The sequence below is a fragment of the Suncus etruscus genome, chromosome 4 (assembly GCF_024139225.1).
Source record: "Suncus etruscus isolate mSunEtr1 chromosome 4, mSunEtr1.pri.cur, whole genome shotgun sequence".
NCBI classification, from domain to species: domain Eukaryota; kingdom Metazoa; phylum Chordata; class Mammalia; order Eulipotyphla; family Soricidae; genus Suncus; species Suncus etruscus.
The window spans coordinates 5434275-5451626 of record NC_064851.1 but is presented as its reverse complement, the minus strand read 5'-3'; the positions used below and the strand labels follow the sequence as shown (position 1 = coordinate 5451626).

General features: G+C 55.5%; 1 protein-coding gene across 1 annotated transcript in view; it reads left to right on the top strand.

The window, feature by feature from the left end:
- The first annotated feature begins 2960 nt into the window (after window positions 1–2960).
- The window catches only part of CARD10 (caspase recruitment domain family member 10), a 34219-nt gene continuing 19827 nt past the window's right edge, over window positions 2961–17352 (top strand). The window contains exons 1-7 of the mRNA XM_049771545.1: window positions 2961–3213; window positions 3963–4100; window positions 7757–8082; window positions 12156–12389; window positions 13056–13211; window positions 14608–14733; window positions 16285–16476. Of these exons, the coding sequence (XP_049627502.1) occupies window positions 2976–3213; window positions 3963–4100; window positions 7757–8082; window positions 12156–12389; window positions 13056–13211; window positions 14608–14733; window positions 16285–16476 (1410 nt within the window). The 5' untranslated portion in view covers window positions 2961–2975. The remainder of the gene's footprint in view (window positions 3214–3962; window positions 4101–7756; window positions 8083–12155; window positions 12390–13055; window positions 13212–14607; window positions 14734–16284; window positions 16477–17352) is intronic.

Genomic DNA, 17352 nt, shown 5'->3' with positions numbered 1-17352 from the left:
TTGGCTGGATTTATTATTTTTTATTTTTTATATTTTTGGATTTTTGGGTCACACCCGGGGATGCTCAGGGGTTACTCCTGGCTCTGTGCTCAGAAGTTGCTCCTGGCAGGCTCGGGGATGCCAGGATCCCAACCGCCACCTGTCCTGGATAGGTTGTGGTGTGCAAGGCAAACGCCCTACCATTGTGCTATCTTTCTGGCCCCAGGATTTATTTATTTTTTTTAATTTAGTTTTTTGGTCATGCTGGTGATACTCGGGAGTTACTCTTGACTCAGCACTCAGGGACCACTCTTGGTTGTAGTGCTTAGGGGACCCTATAGGATGCCTGGGGATTGAACTGTGGTTGAGAGCATGCAGGACATGCTACCTACGTGCTGGACTATGGCTCCAGACCCTTGCCTAGCTTCCTAGCTGGAGCCTCACAATGTGTGCGTGTGCGTGTGCATGTGTGTGTGTGTGTGTGTGTGTGTGTGTGTGTGTGTGTGTGTAGTCATGCATGCATCTGGCCATGGCATTGTATCTTCACCAGGAGCTCCTGCAACTGACCGACTGACTCCCTGCTACTTCTAGAACATTCCTGTGACCCCCCCCCTCACTTCTCTGCAGGCCCCTGGCTTCCTGTGCCTTATCTCCCGGCCCTGCCCAGTCTCTGTGATGAGAAAATAATTAACTACAGACCCATTTCTTTTTTTCCAAGGGCTTCCACCCTGCTCTCCTGGCCAAGTTAAAAATAGTCACAATGCGCAGGGCTGCGGGGAGGAAGGCGAGAGGACTAGGAGGCCAAGGGCACGGGGTGGGCACTGAGAGGAAGGGGCGTAGGAGGATAGGGAGGCTGGTGTGAGTCGGGGCGCAGGGCATGGAGCAAGCAGCGTGAGTGAGGCCGAGTGTGGTTATCTGGTTATCGCTCTGACCTGCAGTTTCGTCTTGGCTTCCTCTAGGACTCAGTGTCTTGGCACTAGGCACGCTCAGCTTTTCCTCCGGATGTAAACAGGTGATCCCCTAAACATAACCAACAAAGAAAACCCGTACAGGTTGCTGTGGTGACTCTCCTGGAGGAAATGACACCAGGAGGGATAAAGTTAAGCCAGTTTCAGGACTTCGGGATTGCTCAGAACTTGGGTGCGTGGCAAACGTTTTCATTTCTTGGGCTCACGATTTAAAAAGTTTATGGGAAGCGGGATGGGCCCTGAGGAGGAGGGGAAGAAAGACGGGAGTTTGGGGAGGGGCACATGGCATCTCTCCTGGGCATCCTGGGTGCTTCTAAGGTTGGGAGAAGTGGGCAGACTTGATCCTGGCAAGCGACCCCGAGTGTTCCTGAGAGGACGGAGACTCTGGGTTCAGCGTTTCTCAGACCTGCTCAATTTTTCATCCCCCCCCCCTTGCATTTATTTGCTAGCACTACAAGTGTAGTATATGAAAAAGTAAGCATTTCTGGGATCAGCACTTGGAGAAAGCCCTTTGGGTAAAGTCGGGGTAAAGCTCTGGTCCCCAAGTTACCCCGCGAGACTTTGAGGTATAAGGGAGTTCGAGGACCCCCAAACTGTTGGCATCTGAGTTGATATCCAAGAAGGGGGGGGTTGCCCTTGTCTGAAGGGCAAGACCCTGACTGGGTACTATGCTGCGAACAGGGAAATTCGTGCCTGGTTTAGGATTCCGCAGAGAGGAGAGTTGAGTTGGGCTGGATCTGGAAGGAGTGCTCCAGGTGGTGCTCCCACATGAGTACTCCAGAGACCCCCCCACCCCAAAACCAAGGCTCCTTTCCTGGGAGAGGGAGCAGGTGGTTGGTGTGAATACAGCTTGGGGGTTGAGCCCAGTTCAGGACCCTGCAGTGCTGGATGTGGCTGAAGTGCTCCAGCTGGTACTCCCACTCGAGTGCTCCAGAGATTCCCCCCCTAAAATAAAAACAAGACAGAGCAAGTAGTGGTCGGTGTGAGCACAGCCCAGTTTAGGGTCCCACGGTGGAGAGTTGGGCTGGATCTGGAACGAAGTGCTCCAGAGACGCCCCCACCTGACTCCCCCCCAAACGAAGAGGACTATAGTCTCCTTTCCTGGGAGAGGGAGCAGGGAGTGGTCGGAGCAGGGGGCACAGCTTGGGGTTCGAGCCCAGTTCAGGATCTTGCCATGGAGAGTTAAGGCTGGATCTGAACGGTGGGTGTGCTCCAGGGGAGTGCTCCAGAGACCCCCCCCCAAAAAAAAACCCCACCCCGAAAACAAACCAAAGAAGCCTATAGGTTCCTTTCCTGGGAGAGGGAGCACAGCGTGGGGAGCACCTCCGTCCGCCTGTCCACCTGTCTGTCCGTCTGTCCGCCCGGCGTGCGGGGCGGTGCAGGTGGCTCCGGGCCGGGGCGCGCAGCCCCAGGGGTGCGGGCGCGGAGGGCGGGGAGCGCGCGTGTCCCGCCCCGTCCCGTCCCATCCCGGTCCGGCCCTGCCCTGCCCGTTGGAGCCCGGAGCCCCGCTCCGGCAGGTGTGGGCGGGCCGGCCGGACCCCGCTGCTCTGCTCCGGGGCCGGGCCGGGCCGGGAGCGGCGGCGGGAAGCAGGAAGCGGGCGGGCGGGCTGGAGGGCGCGGCGGGGCGATGTGGGGCGAGCCGGGCCGCGGGGCGCGGGGCGGAGTCGGGGGCGCCCTGGACCCCGCCTCCCCGAGGCCCCGGAGCCGACGCCCGGGCGCGCAGCCGGTGCGGGGTCGTGGAGAGCCCCGGAGAGCGGCCCCCGACGGGCCCGGGGCCAGGGGTGAGTGAGTGCGTGAGTCTGGGGGTGACTCGGGGGGGTCTCCGGGGGTGGGCTCCGGGCGATCGGTGCACCCCAGATGACGGGTCTCGGGGTCCCCCGGGCCGGGGCGAGCCGCGCCCCGCGCCGAGCCCCGTGCGCCCTGGGACGCGCGCGCCCCTCTCCGCCGTGCGCCCTGGGCGCGCCACTCTCTCCTCTCCGTCCCTCTCCCGCAGCCCCCCAGGACGCGATCGCGGCCCAGGACGCGGCCATGCCGGGCGGGGCCGAGGCCGGGGAGGCCGAGGAGGACGCGGCCGCTGCGGGGTCGGGGTCCGAGGCCGAGGAGGAGGCGCTGTGGGAGCGCATCGAGGGGGTCCGCCACCGCCTGACGCGCACCCTGAACCCCGCCAAGCTCACCCCCTACCTGCGCCAGTGCCGCGTGATCGACGAGCAGGACGAGGAGGAGGTGCTCAGCACCTACCGCTTCCCCAGCAGGGTCAACCGCACAGGTGAGTTTGGGGGTCCCCTTGGGGGGGGTCTCCTTCCCGAGTAGGTGGGCCGGGGCGCCCCGTTATGCATGCCCAAGTTGACCCTGGCCGGGCCTGCCCAGTTGGGTTTTTGTGCCTCCTGGGGTTCCCTCGAGCTGCACTTTTTTTTCCTGGGTTTTTTTTCCTGGGTTCACTTGGGAGCTGGGGGAGGGAGAATATTGGGGTGCAGGCCTGAACTTGGCACCTTTTCTGGCCTTCCCCTGGTCTCCCTTCTTTCACCCCCCTGTTGGGTGCTCCCCTAGGGATGAAATCCTCTCGCACCGTGGCCTCTCGGGGACCCCGTCTCCCACGGGTGCTGGCCAAGGGTGAAGGTGTCTCATGGTAGGGTTCCAGGCTTTTAGTTCCTGGGAGAGATTATTGTTTTTTTTTTTTTTTTTTTTTTTTTTACTTTCGTTTGGGGAGCAGGGGAGCAGGGAGGGGTCTTCTCAGTTGCTGGCCTGGATCTGTCATGAGGTTGTGGGGGGGCCAGGCAGTGTCTTCGGGGAGCAGCTGCAGCACGGGTGTCATGCCATGTGGTGGGCGGCCTGGCGGGCCATTGGCTATGGAGGCGGGGTCTGCCCCAGATGTGTTGAGACAGGCCCTTGCGTGGCTGAAACATCTGGGGAACGCGAGGCCCTGGAGCATGGAGCTGGGTGGGGGCTGGGTGGGGGGCTGTGGAAGGGAGCACCCCCCCAGCCAGCTTTCACCACTTCGCTGACCCCCCCCACCAGGACGCCTGATGGACATTCTGCGCTGCCGGGGAAAGCGAGGCTACGAGGCGTTTCTGGAAGCTCTCGAGTTCTACTACCCGGAACATTTCACGTTGCTCACAGGCCAGGAAGCGGCCCAGCGCTGCTCCATGATCCTTGGTGAGTGTTTCCCGGGGTGCAGGGCAGCACTGCAGATGGGCCTCACCCCGCCTCGCAGGAAGGACTGTTACTCCCCCACCCACACCCCAGGCAGGGAAACTGAGCCCCAGACCCACCTGCCATGGCGAGGGCCAAAGCCTAGTTCACATAAATCAGAACCTATAACCCAGCACTTTCTCCTGCCCGTGACTTTTGCTTTCTCTGTCCCTAAGGTGCAGCACAGGTGAAGTTACTTATAGTCTAACATTTCAGGGTACAGGGAAGTGACCTCATGGTGGAGCACAGACCTTGCATATGTAAGGCCCTGGCTTCAATTCTGCCCCATTACCTTTCGCCCCTGCAAGGTTCCTGAGCACCACGGGGAGCAACCCTAAAACATCAAGCTGGGGAGTAACCTCCCCATCCCTGAGCACCACTAGTGCCCCCAAAACAAAACAAAGAATTTCAAGAGACTTGGGGTCAAATTTAAGCAGTGACTTTAGAATGAAAAATAAAACAAAACATAGGGGTTGGAGTTATTGCACAGCAGGGAGGGCGTTTGCCTTGCAGACAGCCAATCTGAGTTTGATCCCCGGCATTCCATATGCTCTCCCGAGCATTTCTGTGGGTAAATCCTGAGTGTAGAGCCAGAAGCACCCCTGAGCGCTTCCGAGTGTCACCCCCAAACCCTACCAAACTAAAACCAAACCAAAACTAAAACAAAACAGCAAAGAGGGCCTCGTGAACTAGACAGCATATCTGGCATATGCCAAGCAGGCTCTATTCCCAGCACCAGCTGGCATCCTGGGCATCACCAGGTGTGGCTCTGGGGCCTGGGGCACTGCTGGGGAGGCCAAACCAAACATATTGCGGCGCAGAAAAATGCTGGAAATGCTTTATGATAGAATATCAGAAAGAAGCACTTCCTTCTGCTCCGTTTCGCTAACGACAGTTGGGGGAATGTTTTGGTTCTTGGCGTTTGCAGACACACAGGGAGCCTTCCCCTAGTGTTGCTCTGTGCTTGGCTTTTTTTCCCTCACTCTGAACAACTGTTTTCTAGTAATTCTGCCCTCCCTGCTGCTCTTGTTTCCATCGACTTCGGAGCTTTCATTCGCACATCAGCTTCCCTGTAGATGGACAGCCAAGCTATGTCTCCACATCCCAACAGGAGGCTGCTATCTGCAGATTAATGGCAGGGTGTGTCTCCTGAGAAGGATGAGAGCTCCTCCAAGAGTCGGTATATTCTTGGAGTTCAGTTCACAGATGCTCCCCTCGCCCCTCCAGTGGATGAGAACCCCTTCTATTATTCCCCGAGGAAGCTGCCATTTGCAAACATTTGTGCCAATCAGATACATTGAGAATGTTAAGTGGTAGGCCCGAGTGCTAGCACAGCTGTAGGACGTTTGCCTTGCATGTGGCTGACCCAGGACGGACAAGGATTCGATTCCTGGCATACCATATGGTCCCTTAAGCACTGCCAGGAGTAATTCCTGAATGCAGAATCAGGAGTAACTCCTGAGCACTTTTGGTATAATTGTGGATATCCCCCCTCCCCCCAAACCAAAATAAGATAAAATTTTCCATAGGGCTGGGGAAATGGCTCAGAGGGAAAGCAAGTTGCCTATATCTGAAGGGTCTCAGGTTCAATCCCCAGTACTGAGAAAGATAAATTTAAAAAGAATCTGTTTGCTCTTCAAGTTCAAGTTCTCTTTTGGACATGTATATTGATGGCTTGTCTCTGCCTTTTTGCTTGTTTTTTTTTTGGGTCACACTTGGCAGTGTTCAGGGGTACTCCTGGCTCTGCACTCAGAAATCGCTCCTGACAGGCATTCATATGGGATGCTGGGATTCAAACCATCATATCCTGGGGTTGGCAGCATGCAAAGCAAATGTCCTACTGCTGTGCTATCTTTCCGGCCCCCTCCCTTTTTTTCTTCTTTCCTCAATCTGGAGAAGCTCATGTTTTCTCTTGAACACATACTTTCTTTCCTTCCCTGCCCTCACATCTGTCTAAGGCAGTTTCAGTGAACACTATCTTGCTTATGTACCCACCCCAATTAAATGAAATGGGCGCAAAAGTCACTACTTGGGATTGTCAGGGAGTCAAGAAGTTAATGAATATATTTGGCACAAAGAATAAGGCCCAAGGTCGAAACCATTAGGTTTATTGCTGATTAGTCAGAACTCTGCACTTAGTAGCTGCTAACATTTGGGAATTGTTCCTATTTGTTTTATTCCATTGTTTGCCCCCTCTAAGGAGGAGGCGTCTGGTACTTAGGAGTTGATATTAGCTCTGTCGCTCCTGGCATTGCTCGTGGGGACCATCTGAAGTGCCAGGGATTGAACCAAATTGAGCTGCGTGTCTTATGCCCTGTCCAGGCTCTCTGGCCCCACCATTGCTTGTCCTTCTTGATTTGTAGTTGCTCTTTATATATTGTAGTTGATTTTTTTAAAAATTATATTGTCTTCTACTTTGTTAGTTTTGTTGTTGTTTATTTGGGGAGGGTTGGTCCATACCCAGTGGCGCTCAGGGATTATTCCTGGCTCTTCACTCAGAAATTACTCCTGACAGGCTTGGGGAACCACATGGGGATTGAAGTTGGACTGGCCTCATGCAAGGCAAACACCTTCCTGGCTGTGTCATCACTTCAACCTCTGTTGCTTATTAAAAAAAGTTCTTTTAAAATATGGATACATGGGGCTGGAGAGATAGCACAGCGGTAGGGCATTTGCCTTGCATGCAGCCGATTCAGGAAAGATGGTAGTTTTTTTTTTTTTTTTTTTTTTGTGGTTTTTGGGCCACACCCGGCGGTGCTCAGGGGTTACTCCTGGCTGTCTGCTCAGAAATAGCTCCTGGAAGGCACGGGGACCATATGGGACACCGGGATTCGAACCAACCACCTTTGGTCCTGGATCGGCTGCTTGCAAGGCAAAAGCCGCTGTGCTATCTCTCCGGGCCCAGATGGTAGTTTTAATTCCGGCATCCCTTTAGGGTTCTCCTTGCCTGCCAGAAGCGATTTCTGAGTGCAGAGCCAGGAGTGACCCTTGAGCTCCACTGGGTATAACCCAAACACCAAAAGAAAAATTAATAAATAAAATATGGATACCAGTCTGGAGTGATAGCACAGTGGGGATGGCATTTACTTTGCATGCAGCCCACCTGGGTTCCATCCCCACCTGGGTTCAATCCCCAGCATTCTATATGGTCTCCCAAACCTGCCAGAAGTGACTTCTGAGTGCAGAGCCAGGATTAACCCCTGAACGCCACCGGATAAGGACCCCCCAAAAATAACCAAAAGAAATTATGGATACAAAGGCTAGAGTGATATGATAGTACAGTGGGTAGGGTACTTGCCTTGCACATGGTCAACCTTGGCTCAATCCCCTGCACCCCATTCCATATGGTCTCCCGAGCATCTCCAAGAATTGATCCCTGAGTGCAGAGCCAGGAGTAAGCCCTGAGCACCGCCAGGTGTGGCCCCCAAACTAAAGCAAGAGATCAACAAAAAATAGAAGTAGATACACCCACCTTTCCCCCCTTATAGCTCCTAGGCTTTGCACCTGCTTTCTGGAGCTCTTCCCAACCCTGCGGATAACCATATTCAATAATCCCCAGAATATCTTGCAGCCTTTCTCCCAGTGCTTATTCCCTCTCCTGTGTCCCCCCACCCTGGCAGACGAGGAGGGTCCCGAGGGCCTCACCCAGTTCCTCATGACCGAGGTTCGGCGGCTGCGGGAGGCCCGCAAGAGCCAGTTGCAGCGGGAGCAGCAGCTGCAGTCGCGGTGCCGGGTGCTGGAGGAAGAACATGCCGGCCTGGAGCAGCGGCAGCGGGAGCTGCAGGCGGCCCAGGAGCGCTGCCAGCGGCTGCGGGAGGACTGGGAGGCCGGCAACCTGGAGCTGCTGCGGCTCAAGGACGAGAACTACATGATCGCCATGCGCCTGGCTCAGCTCAGCGAGGAGAAGAACTCGGCCGTGCTGAGAAGCCGCGACCTGCAGCTGGCGGTAAGGCGGGGTGGGGTGGGGGGGTCATCCCCAGTTCCCCCCCCAAAAAAAGGTGTTGGGGGCTGGAGTAATAGATAGCACAGCCGTAGGGTGTTTGCCTTGCACGCAGCCAACCCAGAGATGACCTGGGTTCGATCCCCGGCATCCCATATGGTCCCCCGAGCCAGGAGCGATTTGTGAGCGCAGAGCCAGGAATATTCCCTGAGTACCATCGGTGTGGCCCCCAACACAAACAAATGAAGGAAAAGGTGTTGTGCTGTCCAGTCCGGGGATTGGGCACAGGTGCCTCACTGTCTTGTGCCCCTCTGTTTGCTCATTTGTGATAGGAAAATTCCTTTCTTATTTTGTTCTCTTGATTTTGGTTTGGGGCCCTACTTGGTGGTATGACAGGCTTCCTTCTACATTTTGGGCAGGAATCGCTTCTGGTGGGGCTCAGGAGACTAGTGGGGTGCTGAGGATCAAACCTGGATTTGCTTGTGAGCAGAGCAAGTGTCTCACTTTCTGTCCGCTCTCTCCAGTTCCTCTTAAAAAATAAAATAGAAGGCCCGGAGAGATAGCACACTGGTGTTTGCCTTGCAAGCAGCCGATCTAGAACCAAAGGTGGTTGGTTCGAATCCCGGTGTCCCATGTGGTCCCCTGTGCCTGCCAGGAGCTATTTCTGAGCAGACAGCCAGGAGTAACCCCTGAGCACCGCCGGGTGTGGCCCAAAAACCAAAAAAAAAAAAAAAAAAAAAAAAAGAAAGAGGGTTGGAGAGATAGCATGGAGGTAGGGTGTTTGCCTTGCATGCAGAAGGCCAATAGTTTGAATCTCGGCATCCCATATGGTCCCCCGAGCCTGCCAGGAGCGATTTCTGAGCGTAGAGCCAGGAGGAACCCCTGAGCACTGCCGGGTGTGACCCAAAACCAAAAAACAAACAAAAATAAATAAAATGGAATAGTGGACAGTCACAGCACAGGGGGTAGGGCACTTGCCTTGCATGCAGCCAACCCAGGTTTGATCACTGGCATCCCAGAGGGTGTCCTGAGAACTACCAGAGTGATTTCTGAGTGTAGAGCCAGGAGAAACCCCTGAGCTTTGCCAGGTGTGACCTAAAAACTAAAATAAAAAAAGAAAAGACAAGATGAATTATTTAATAGTTTCTGTTTTAGGGTGAGTTACACTTGGCAGTGCTCAGGAGCCCAGATGTGGCATTAGGATTTGAACCTGGGTCAGTGTAATGTTAGGCCAGAACCTTTCCCACTGTGTGATTTCTCTGGCCCCGAGCACACTTCTTTTTCCTCTTTGAGGGCCTTTGGGCTCTCATCAGGGTTTAGTAGGCTCAGGGCCACTCTTGCTGCTACTTGATCCCGGCATTCGGGTCTGCTGGGTTGGTACCTGGCCCAGGCAATGTGACTGTTCTTAGGCCTGGTGACGCTTGGGCACCGCCAGGGTAACACCTGGCCATGTTCTGGTGTCCAGTGTTTAGGTTTACGCCCTTGGGGACGGTCTGTGGTGCTGGAGACCAAACCGGGGTCGACTCTGTGCCCAGCAAATGCCAACACATGCTTTGGGGGTGTCCTGCTCACCCTCAATGGCTGGAGGTGGGTTGGGGACTATTACTGTGACATTTGGAGCCCCCTGATGCCATGTCCCTTCACTGTGGCTGTGGCATGGCAGGGGGTGCTGGTGCCCAGGATGATGGGGGCATATGTGTGGTTGTATTTGTAGGGGTGCTGGGGAGGGGGTGCCAGTTGGTGCTGTTGGGGAGAAATAGCTCCTAGTGGGGTGTGTGGAGGCCTTTGGTGGTGGCCTGGGGGTGTGGAGTTGATTGTGAGCATGGTCCAAAGGCTGGCTAGGTGTTTGGTGTGAGGTAGGGCTGGGGTTTTCTTGTGCGCGCGCGCGCGCGCGCGCGCGCGTGTGCGTGTGTGTGTGTGTGTGTGTGTGTGTGTGTGTGTGTGTGTGTAGGAGGAGGAGGAGGAGGAGGAAGGAACACAGATGCAGTCTCCAGGGGCCCCAGACACCATCCTTCAGTGTCTCAGCAAACCCCACTGGGGTGAGTCCCCCTGATTATCCTGTTTTGGGATGACAGAACAGGAAGGGTTCAGAGATGGGTCAAATCTTTCCCTCAACTTGGAAGCATTTCTTTCTTCTTGTTTGTTTTTATTTCTGGGCCTCACCCAGGAATACTTAGGGCTGACTCCCAGCTCTGCACTCAGGGATCTGTCCTGTGGGCTCCGGGAAACATATGGGGTGTCGGAGATTACACCTGGTCAGCTGCATGCAAGGCAAGCGCCCTCCCCAGTATACTATCTCACGGTCCCCATCCGGAAGCATTTCTAAGTTATTGGCCCTGAAGGGTGGAATATCAGGTATATGGAGAAGGTGGGGGGGGGTTCTCCCTCCTGTCACCCCTCTCAGTCCAGGGCTTGGAAGTAAGTCACCTTCAACAGTGCTCAGAGGGATAATGTGACACTAGGAATGAAACTCAGTGCCCTGCACCTATAAGGCGAGTGCCTAAGCACTGTGCAATCTCTTTGCCCCCCCCCCCGTTTTTTTTCTGACTTGGACATGGGAAAACGCTGGAAGGTTGTCCAGGGAGAAAGGAATCAGCTGGGCCAGGGAGGTGGTAGCTGAGTAAGTCTCTGGGTTCAAGTCTTGGTGCCCTGTGTACAACCACATCCATGAATAAGTACAGGGGAGAGTTCTCCTGTTCAGAGACAAACATGAGATGGCCCAGGAGTGCCTGAGACATTGTGCGGGCAGGGCTGGTCTCCCATTGGGCCCAGTGTCCCTATGTCTCCCGGGTCACTGGAAGCTGGTGGATATGAAGAGGAGGTGACTAGAGTATGTTTTCTGTGTGGACAGCTATCTGGATGGGCGTGGGGGGGGGGGTCTCCATGGCAGAACAGGTGGAGCTGGGGACCTAGTGGTCCACTTGGGGGCAAGGGCCGGGTGTGTAGTGAACCAGCAGAGATTTCCCTGTCACCCCCCTTGGCTCGGAGAACCATTCTGTCTGGCAGATGGGAGGGAGTGAAAGAGCCCAGCAAATGGGTGGCAGCTTGGGGTTCCCCCTCCGCCCCCACCCCGAAACAGGTGTGTGGTGTTTTAATACCATGTTTCATAAGGTGCAAACTTAATGAGGTGACAACATAAACTGGGGCGAACGCACGCTATAATTTTGTGCTCAGGGAGCTTGTTCGCTGGGATGACATGCGTCCGCCTTGCCTGGCCACAGCGGGGGTGCCAAGTTCGGGGAGCTCGTTGGTGGCAGCGGGCCTCTGGAGGGTCGGGCCGTGGGCTGGGGTGAGCCGTCCCGTTGCTGGTTGGCTGGCTGGGATGTGACCAGGCTTGACCTTGGGACTGGCCAGCCTGTGCTGCTCTGGCCGCTCACAAAGCATGTTTTGTGAAGGGAGAGGAATGTTAGTCATTCATTTCTCTGCAAGTCCTTTGCAGAGGAGGAGGAGGAGGAGGAGAAGGAAGGGGAGGAGAGGGAGGAGGAGGAGAAGGAGGAAGAGAAGGAGGAGCAGAAGACCGGCAATTCATTCTGAGTAGTGTGTGTGTGTGTGTCCCTGTGCTGGGCTTTGCAGAAAGCCGTGTCTCCCAGGTCACTTTCCAAGCAAGACAGGCCATCCCTCATTTGCAAACCTCAGAGCGGGGTTTGGATTTGTTTTCTCCATCCTTGACCCCACAGCCCGTGTGTGCATGCACCGTCCACCTCTGTCTCCTCCCTGTCCCGTGCTCAGTCACCCACTGGCCACTCCAGGCTATGGCTCCTGGTGAACCGGGTAGACCTTAGTCCCCCTCCGCCAGGTTGCTGACCGCTTGTAGTCTTGTTACAGGGCTTGGGGGCCTGGTGAAGAAAGAGATGGGGAAATAGAGAGAGTCCCAGACCTAAAGAGCAGAGCTGGACCAGTCCCCACCATGATGGGAGGAACGAGGGGCCGGGGCTGGAGCACCGGCCCAGAAGTCTTTGAGGGAATTTGGCTTTGACCTTAAGGCCTCCTTCCTCCCTGGTCCCTGGGAATTGGGTGGCAGTTTGGCTCTGCTGATCCCTCCCTGGGCTGACATACATCTTGGTCTCCGACCCACCCAGGTCGATCAGCTTAAGCTCAAGGTCAGCCGTTTGGAAGAAGAATGTGTCCTGCTGCGCCGGGCCCGGGGTCCCCTGCCTGCTGCTGCCGCCGCCACCACCACCACCGCCTCTGCCACCACCTCCGAGGAGCGGGAGAGGGAGCTGGATGATGGCCCCGACCTGGTATCTGAGCTGCGAGCTGAGAATCAGCGGCTCACGGCTTCGTTGCAGGAGCTCCAGGAAGGCCTGCAGCAGGTATGGCTTGATTGGGTGCAGATGCCCAAGCTGGTCTTCAGCCTCCCACTGAAGGTTCAGGCACTGAGCACTGAGATTGGTGCAAAATCCTGGCGGGCCTCTGGGGGCATGGAGTTGGCTGTTCCTGAGTATGCATTTTAGAGTCTGTGGGTGTCCTCTGGGTGCCCCCCCAAACAGTGCCTCATTTGTAGGGGGGGATCATTTTTCTGGCTTTCTCCAAGAGAAGAGCCCATGTCCCTGAGCTGAGGGCTCTGTGGCAGCTCTGTGGACAGTGAGGGAGGCGAGGCCCCCTCTGCGGGTCACTGGGTCACACATGAATTGGGGGGGTAGGAGCTGGGACTCTGGAGTAGCTGGGAGACTCAAGGGGTGCAGGAACTGGCCTTGGGAAGGGCAGGCAGCTGTGTTCAGGCCCAGCCAGCTGTGAGCCTGGTTCTCATTTGGGGCTCCTGGCCCTGCTTTTCCTCTGACCTCATCTGCACCCCAATAGGGAGGACAGTGGGTGTGTCCACGCCCACTGTCCATGATGGGGGAACCACCCAATGGGGGTCAAGCCCTGGCTGGGCTAACAGGGTCAGAAGGTGCCAGTTGTGTGTGTGTGTGTGTGTGTGTGTGTTTGAGAAACCCTTCTGCACACCCAGTGGTGCTGACTGGAGCCTCGATCCCCAGGAGGTGAGCCGGCCGGGGGCGCCAGGGTCCGAGCGAATCCTGCTGGATATCCTGGAACATGACTGGCGGGAAGCTCAGGACAGCAGGCAGGAGCTGTGCCAGAAGTTGCACGCTGTGCAGGGCGAGCTGCAGTGGGCCGAGGAGCTTCGGGACAAGGTGGGTGCCCAGTGCCCGGCATGGGGTGGGTGGAGCAGCAGCAACCGCCCCTACCCCATAACTGCTCACCCAGTGCCCGCTCATTCCCTTTAAACACATTTTGATAGCTGGAACAATAGCACAGCGGGGAAGGAGTTTGCCTTGCATGTGGTTGACCCGAGTTTGATCCTCGACATCTCACATGGTCTCCCGAGCAGTGCCAGGAGTGGTCCCTGAGCACAGAGCCAGGAGTCAGCCCCGAGCATCACTCCGTGTGAGAATCACCCCTCAAGAGAAAGTTTTCAGGGGCCAGAGAGATAATACAGGGCATGGCACCTTTGCTTTGCATGGCAACCCGTTGGCACTTCTTTTCCTGGCACTGCCAGAGGTGGCTTTCATGCACAGAGCTAGGAAGGGCCCGAGCACCTTCCAATGTGGTTCCCAACTCTTCCTGCCGTCCCCTGTGCCATATGTTTTGAAATGCATATTATAAATACTTTTTGGTTCATGGGGGTCACACCTGCTGGGTCCACTGGGCCCTGGTGGCATTTGGGAACCCTGCTGGACTGGTCCCTTCCCCCACCATGCAGAGCAAACCCTGCGACTCTTTGAGCTCTCCACAGCCACAGATTGTCATTGAAAGGGAGAAGGTCAGGGTGCGAGTGATAGCACAGCAGGGAGGGCCTTTGTCTTGCACATGGCCAACCTGGGTTTGATTCCTGGCATCCCATAGGATTTTCTGAGCCTGCCAGGAGTGACTTCTGAGTGCAGAGCCAGGAATAATTCCTGTGCATAGCCCGAACCCTTCTCCCCCCTCCAAAAAAGATGGTTATAAGGGGCTAGAGAGATAGAACAGTGGGTAAGGTGTTTGCCTTGCATGTGGTCAACCTGGGTTCAATCTCTGGCGTCGCATATGGTCCCCCAGCCTGCCAGGAGTAACCCCTGAGCACGTCTGGGTGTGATCCAAAAATGAAGAAAATATGGGCCCGGAGAGATAGCACAGCGGCGTTTGCCTTGCAAGCAGCCAATCCAGGACCAAAGGTGGTTGGTTCGAATCTTGGTGTCCGATATGGTCCCCCGTGCCTGCCAGGAGCTATTTCTGAGCAGACAGACAGGAGTGACCCCTGAGCACCGCCAGGTGTGGCCCAAAAAACAAACAAAAAAAATGAAGAAAATAAAAATAAAGAGAGAGAGAGAGAAAGAAGGGAGGAAGGTGAAGATAGTATGATGGAGACTTGCAGATTTCTGCCCATTTTACAGACAAGGCCACAGAGGCCGGAGAGGGGAAGAGAGTCAGTGGCACATGTCTCCCAGTTGGGACTTGAGCACTTTTTCTGGAGACTTTGATACCTCTTAGCCCTGGTCTCCTTGCCTACCCTGGCCCCCTGGCCCCTTGGTCTGACCCTCTCGCCTACAGTATCTGCAGGAGATGGAGGACCTGCGGCTCAAGCACCGCACGCTGCAGAAGGACTGTGACCTGTACAAGCACCGCATGGCCACGGTGCTGGCCCAGCTGGAGGAGATCGAGAAGGAGCGGGACCAGGTGAGTGGAACGGGCCCACGGCCGGAGCTGGTTCCAGATCGGAACGCCCTGGCGAGCCAAGTATGGTGCAGGAGCGATTTTCACTGGCAGGACAAGGCAGTGGGCTGGACGGAGATGTGACAGAGGACATTCTTGCATGCCCTGACATGCCTGCCCTGACACACCTGTCTCTCCTATGTCCTGGGGTCAGGGGAAGAGGTTCTGACCTTCCATTTCTGGGAGTCCATGTTCCAGTTTTAGGGATCAGGAGTCAGGGTAATAGTACCACACACCAGGAAGGTGTTTGCCTTGCTCAACAAAATTCTTTTATTTTCAAATTTTATTTCTTTGGTTTCGGAGTCATTTCTGGCAGCACTCAGGGGTTACTCCTGACTCTGTGATGAGGAATTTCTCCTGGTGGTGCTCAGGGGACCATATGGGATGCCAGGTATTAAACTCGGGTCAGCCGTGTGCAAGGCAAATGTTGTCTCTACTGAACTGTCATTCCAGCTTCATGTCTCAGGTTTCTTAAACATCTAATTATATATTTTTGGCCACAGTCGGTGGTGCTCAGGGGTATCTCCTGGCTCTACTCTCAAGGATCATTCCTGGCGGTGCTCAGGGGACTCTATGGGATGACGGGGATCAAACCCCAAGTTGGCCGTGTGCAAGGCAAAGGCCCTTCCCACTGTGTTATCGCTCTGGCCCCCTTGGACTGATTTCTGAGTGCGGAGCCAGGAGGAAGCCCTGAGCATTGCCGGGGGAGACCTCAAAACAAAACAAAACAAACAGGACATGCCTGACACAGGAGGTGACTACAAGTATTTGCTGATGAAGAAATTCTCTGAAGTCTGGCTCCAGGCCCTGGGCACTGTGTCCCTCCTGGCCCAAGGCGGCTGAACACCCGACCAGCTCCCCCAGGCCCTAGGCCTTTCTGAGGGAGCCTCCCTGCACCAGACTGGGGAGCAGGAGGCTTCATTTAATTAATGTGTTTTATTCATTTTTGGGTTTGGAGCTGTGCCAGGGATTGAAGCCAGGTCAGCAACATGCCAGGCAAGCACCTTACATGCCGTACTAGCTCTCAGGCCCATTTCATTTTACTTCTAAAAGTCATTTTCTTGGACGTGCAAAAGATTGTTTGCATGTTTGCCTTGCATGTGACCAATCCGGATTCGATCCCCAGCTTCCCATAGGGTCCCTCGAGCACCGCCAGGAGTGAATCCTGAGTGAAGATCCAGGAGTAAAGCTTGAACACTGCCAGGTTCCCGCCTCTAAAACCAAAACCCAAAGGCAAAACAGAAAAAAGAGAAATGCTTCATCACCACTGCGGGGCCAGACATGGTGCAGTGGTTAGCCCCCTTGCTTTACACACAGCTGACTCTGGTTTGATCCTCCGACGTCAGGTTCACCCCTGAGTGATCCCTGGGATGATGTCCTCCCACCCTCCCCAAAAGACGTTGGCTGCCTCATTGTCGGCCCTGCCTGAGAGGAGAGGGGTCCTGGCGCCTGGCTGGTGGGCCCCCCTTCTCGCCTCTCTCAGCTGGCTCCAGCGCCCCCTGCTCTCCCCTCCAGGCCATCCAGAGCCGAGACCGGGTGCAGCTGCAGTACTCGCAGAGCCTGGTGGAGAAGGACCAGTACCGCAAGCAGGTGCGGGGGCTGGAGGCCGAGCGGGATGAGCTGCTTACGACACTCACCAGCCTGGAGGGCTCCAAGGCGCTGCTGGAGACGCAGTTGCAGCGCTTGCAGGGCGGATCCTGCCTCACGGTGAGGGCCGGAGGCTCGGGAGGGGGTGCAGGAAGCCTTAGTGGAGAGCAGAGACGAAGGCTGGGGGGACTGGTCCAGGGAGGAAGCTTCCCACAAAGAGCAAGGGATGCAGTGAGGGCAGAGAAGGGGCCCCGTGACAGTGATGGCCGGGAATGGCCACTCTGGACAAGAACTGGGTGCTGATTGGAGGGAATGTGATAGGCATGGTACCCCTTCAGGAGCAATATTGCAAACTACAGTGTCTAGGGGCCGGAGAGATAGCATGGAGGTAGGGCATTTGCCTTGCATGCAGGAGGCCGGTGGTTCAAATCCTGGCATCCCAAATGGTCTCTGCCATGAGCCTGCCGGGAGCGATTTCTGAGCATAGAGCCAGGAGTAACCCCATGAGCGCTACCGGGTGTGACCCCACCAAAAAAAAAAATCCCCCCAAACAACTACAGTGTCTAAAAGGGAGAAGAAAGAGAGAGAGAGAGACAGAGACAGAAAGAGAGAGAGAAAGACAGAAAGAGAGAGAGAGAGAGAGAGAGAGAGAGAGAGAGAGAGAGAGAGAGAGAGAGGATAGCACAGCAAGAGCAAGTAGGGGTATTGCCTTGCATGCAGCTGACCCGGGTTTGATCCCTGGCATCCCATATGGTCTCCCCCAGAGCATGCTAGGAGTAATTTCTGAACTTAGAGCCAGGAGTAATCCCTGAGCACTGCCGGGTATGGCCCCCAAATCAAAAAATTAAAAACAATAAAAATAAAAATAGAAAAATATCTTTCCCCTCAGGCAGGCAGGGGTGAGGGCAAGAGGGAAACTGGGGATATTGGTGGTGGAAAATGTGCCCTGGTGAAGGGTGTTGGACATTGTGTGACTGAAAGTCAGTCAGGAATAAC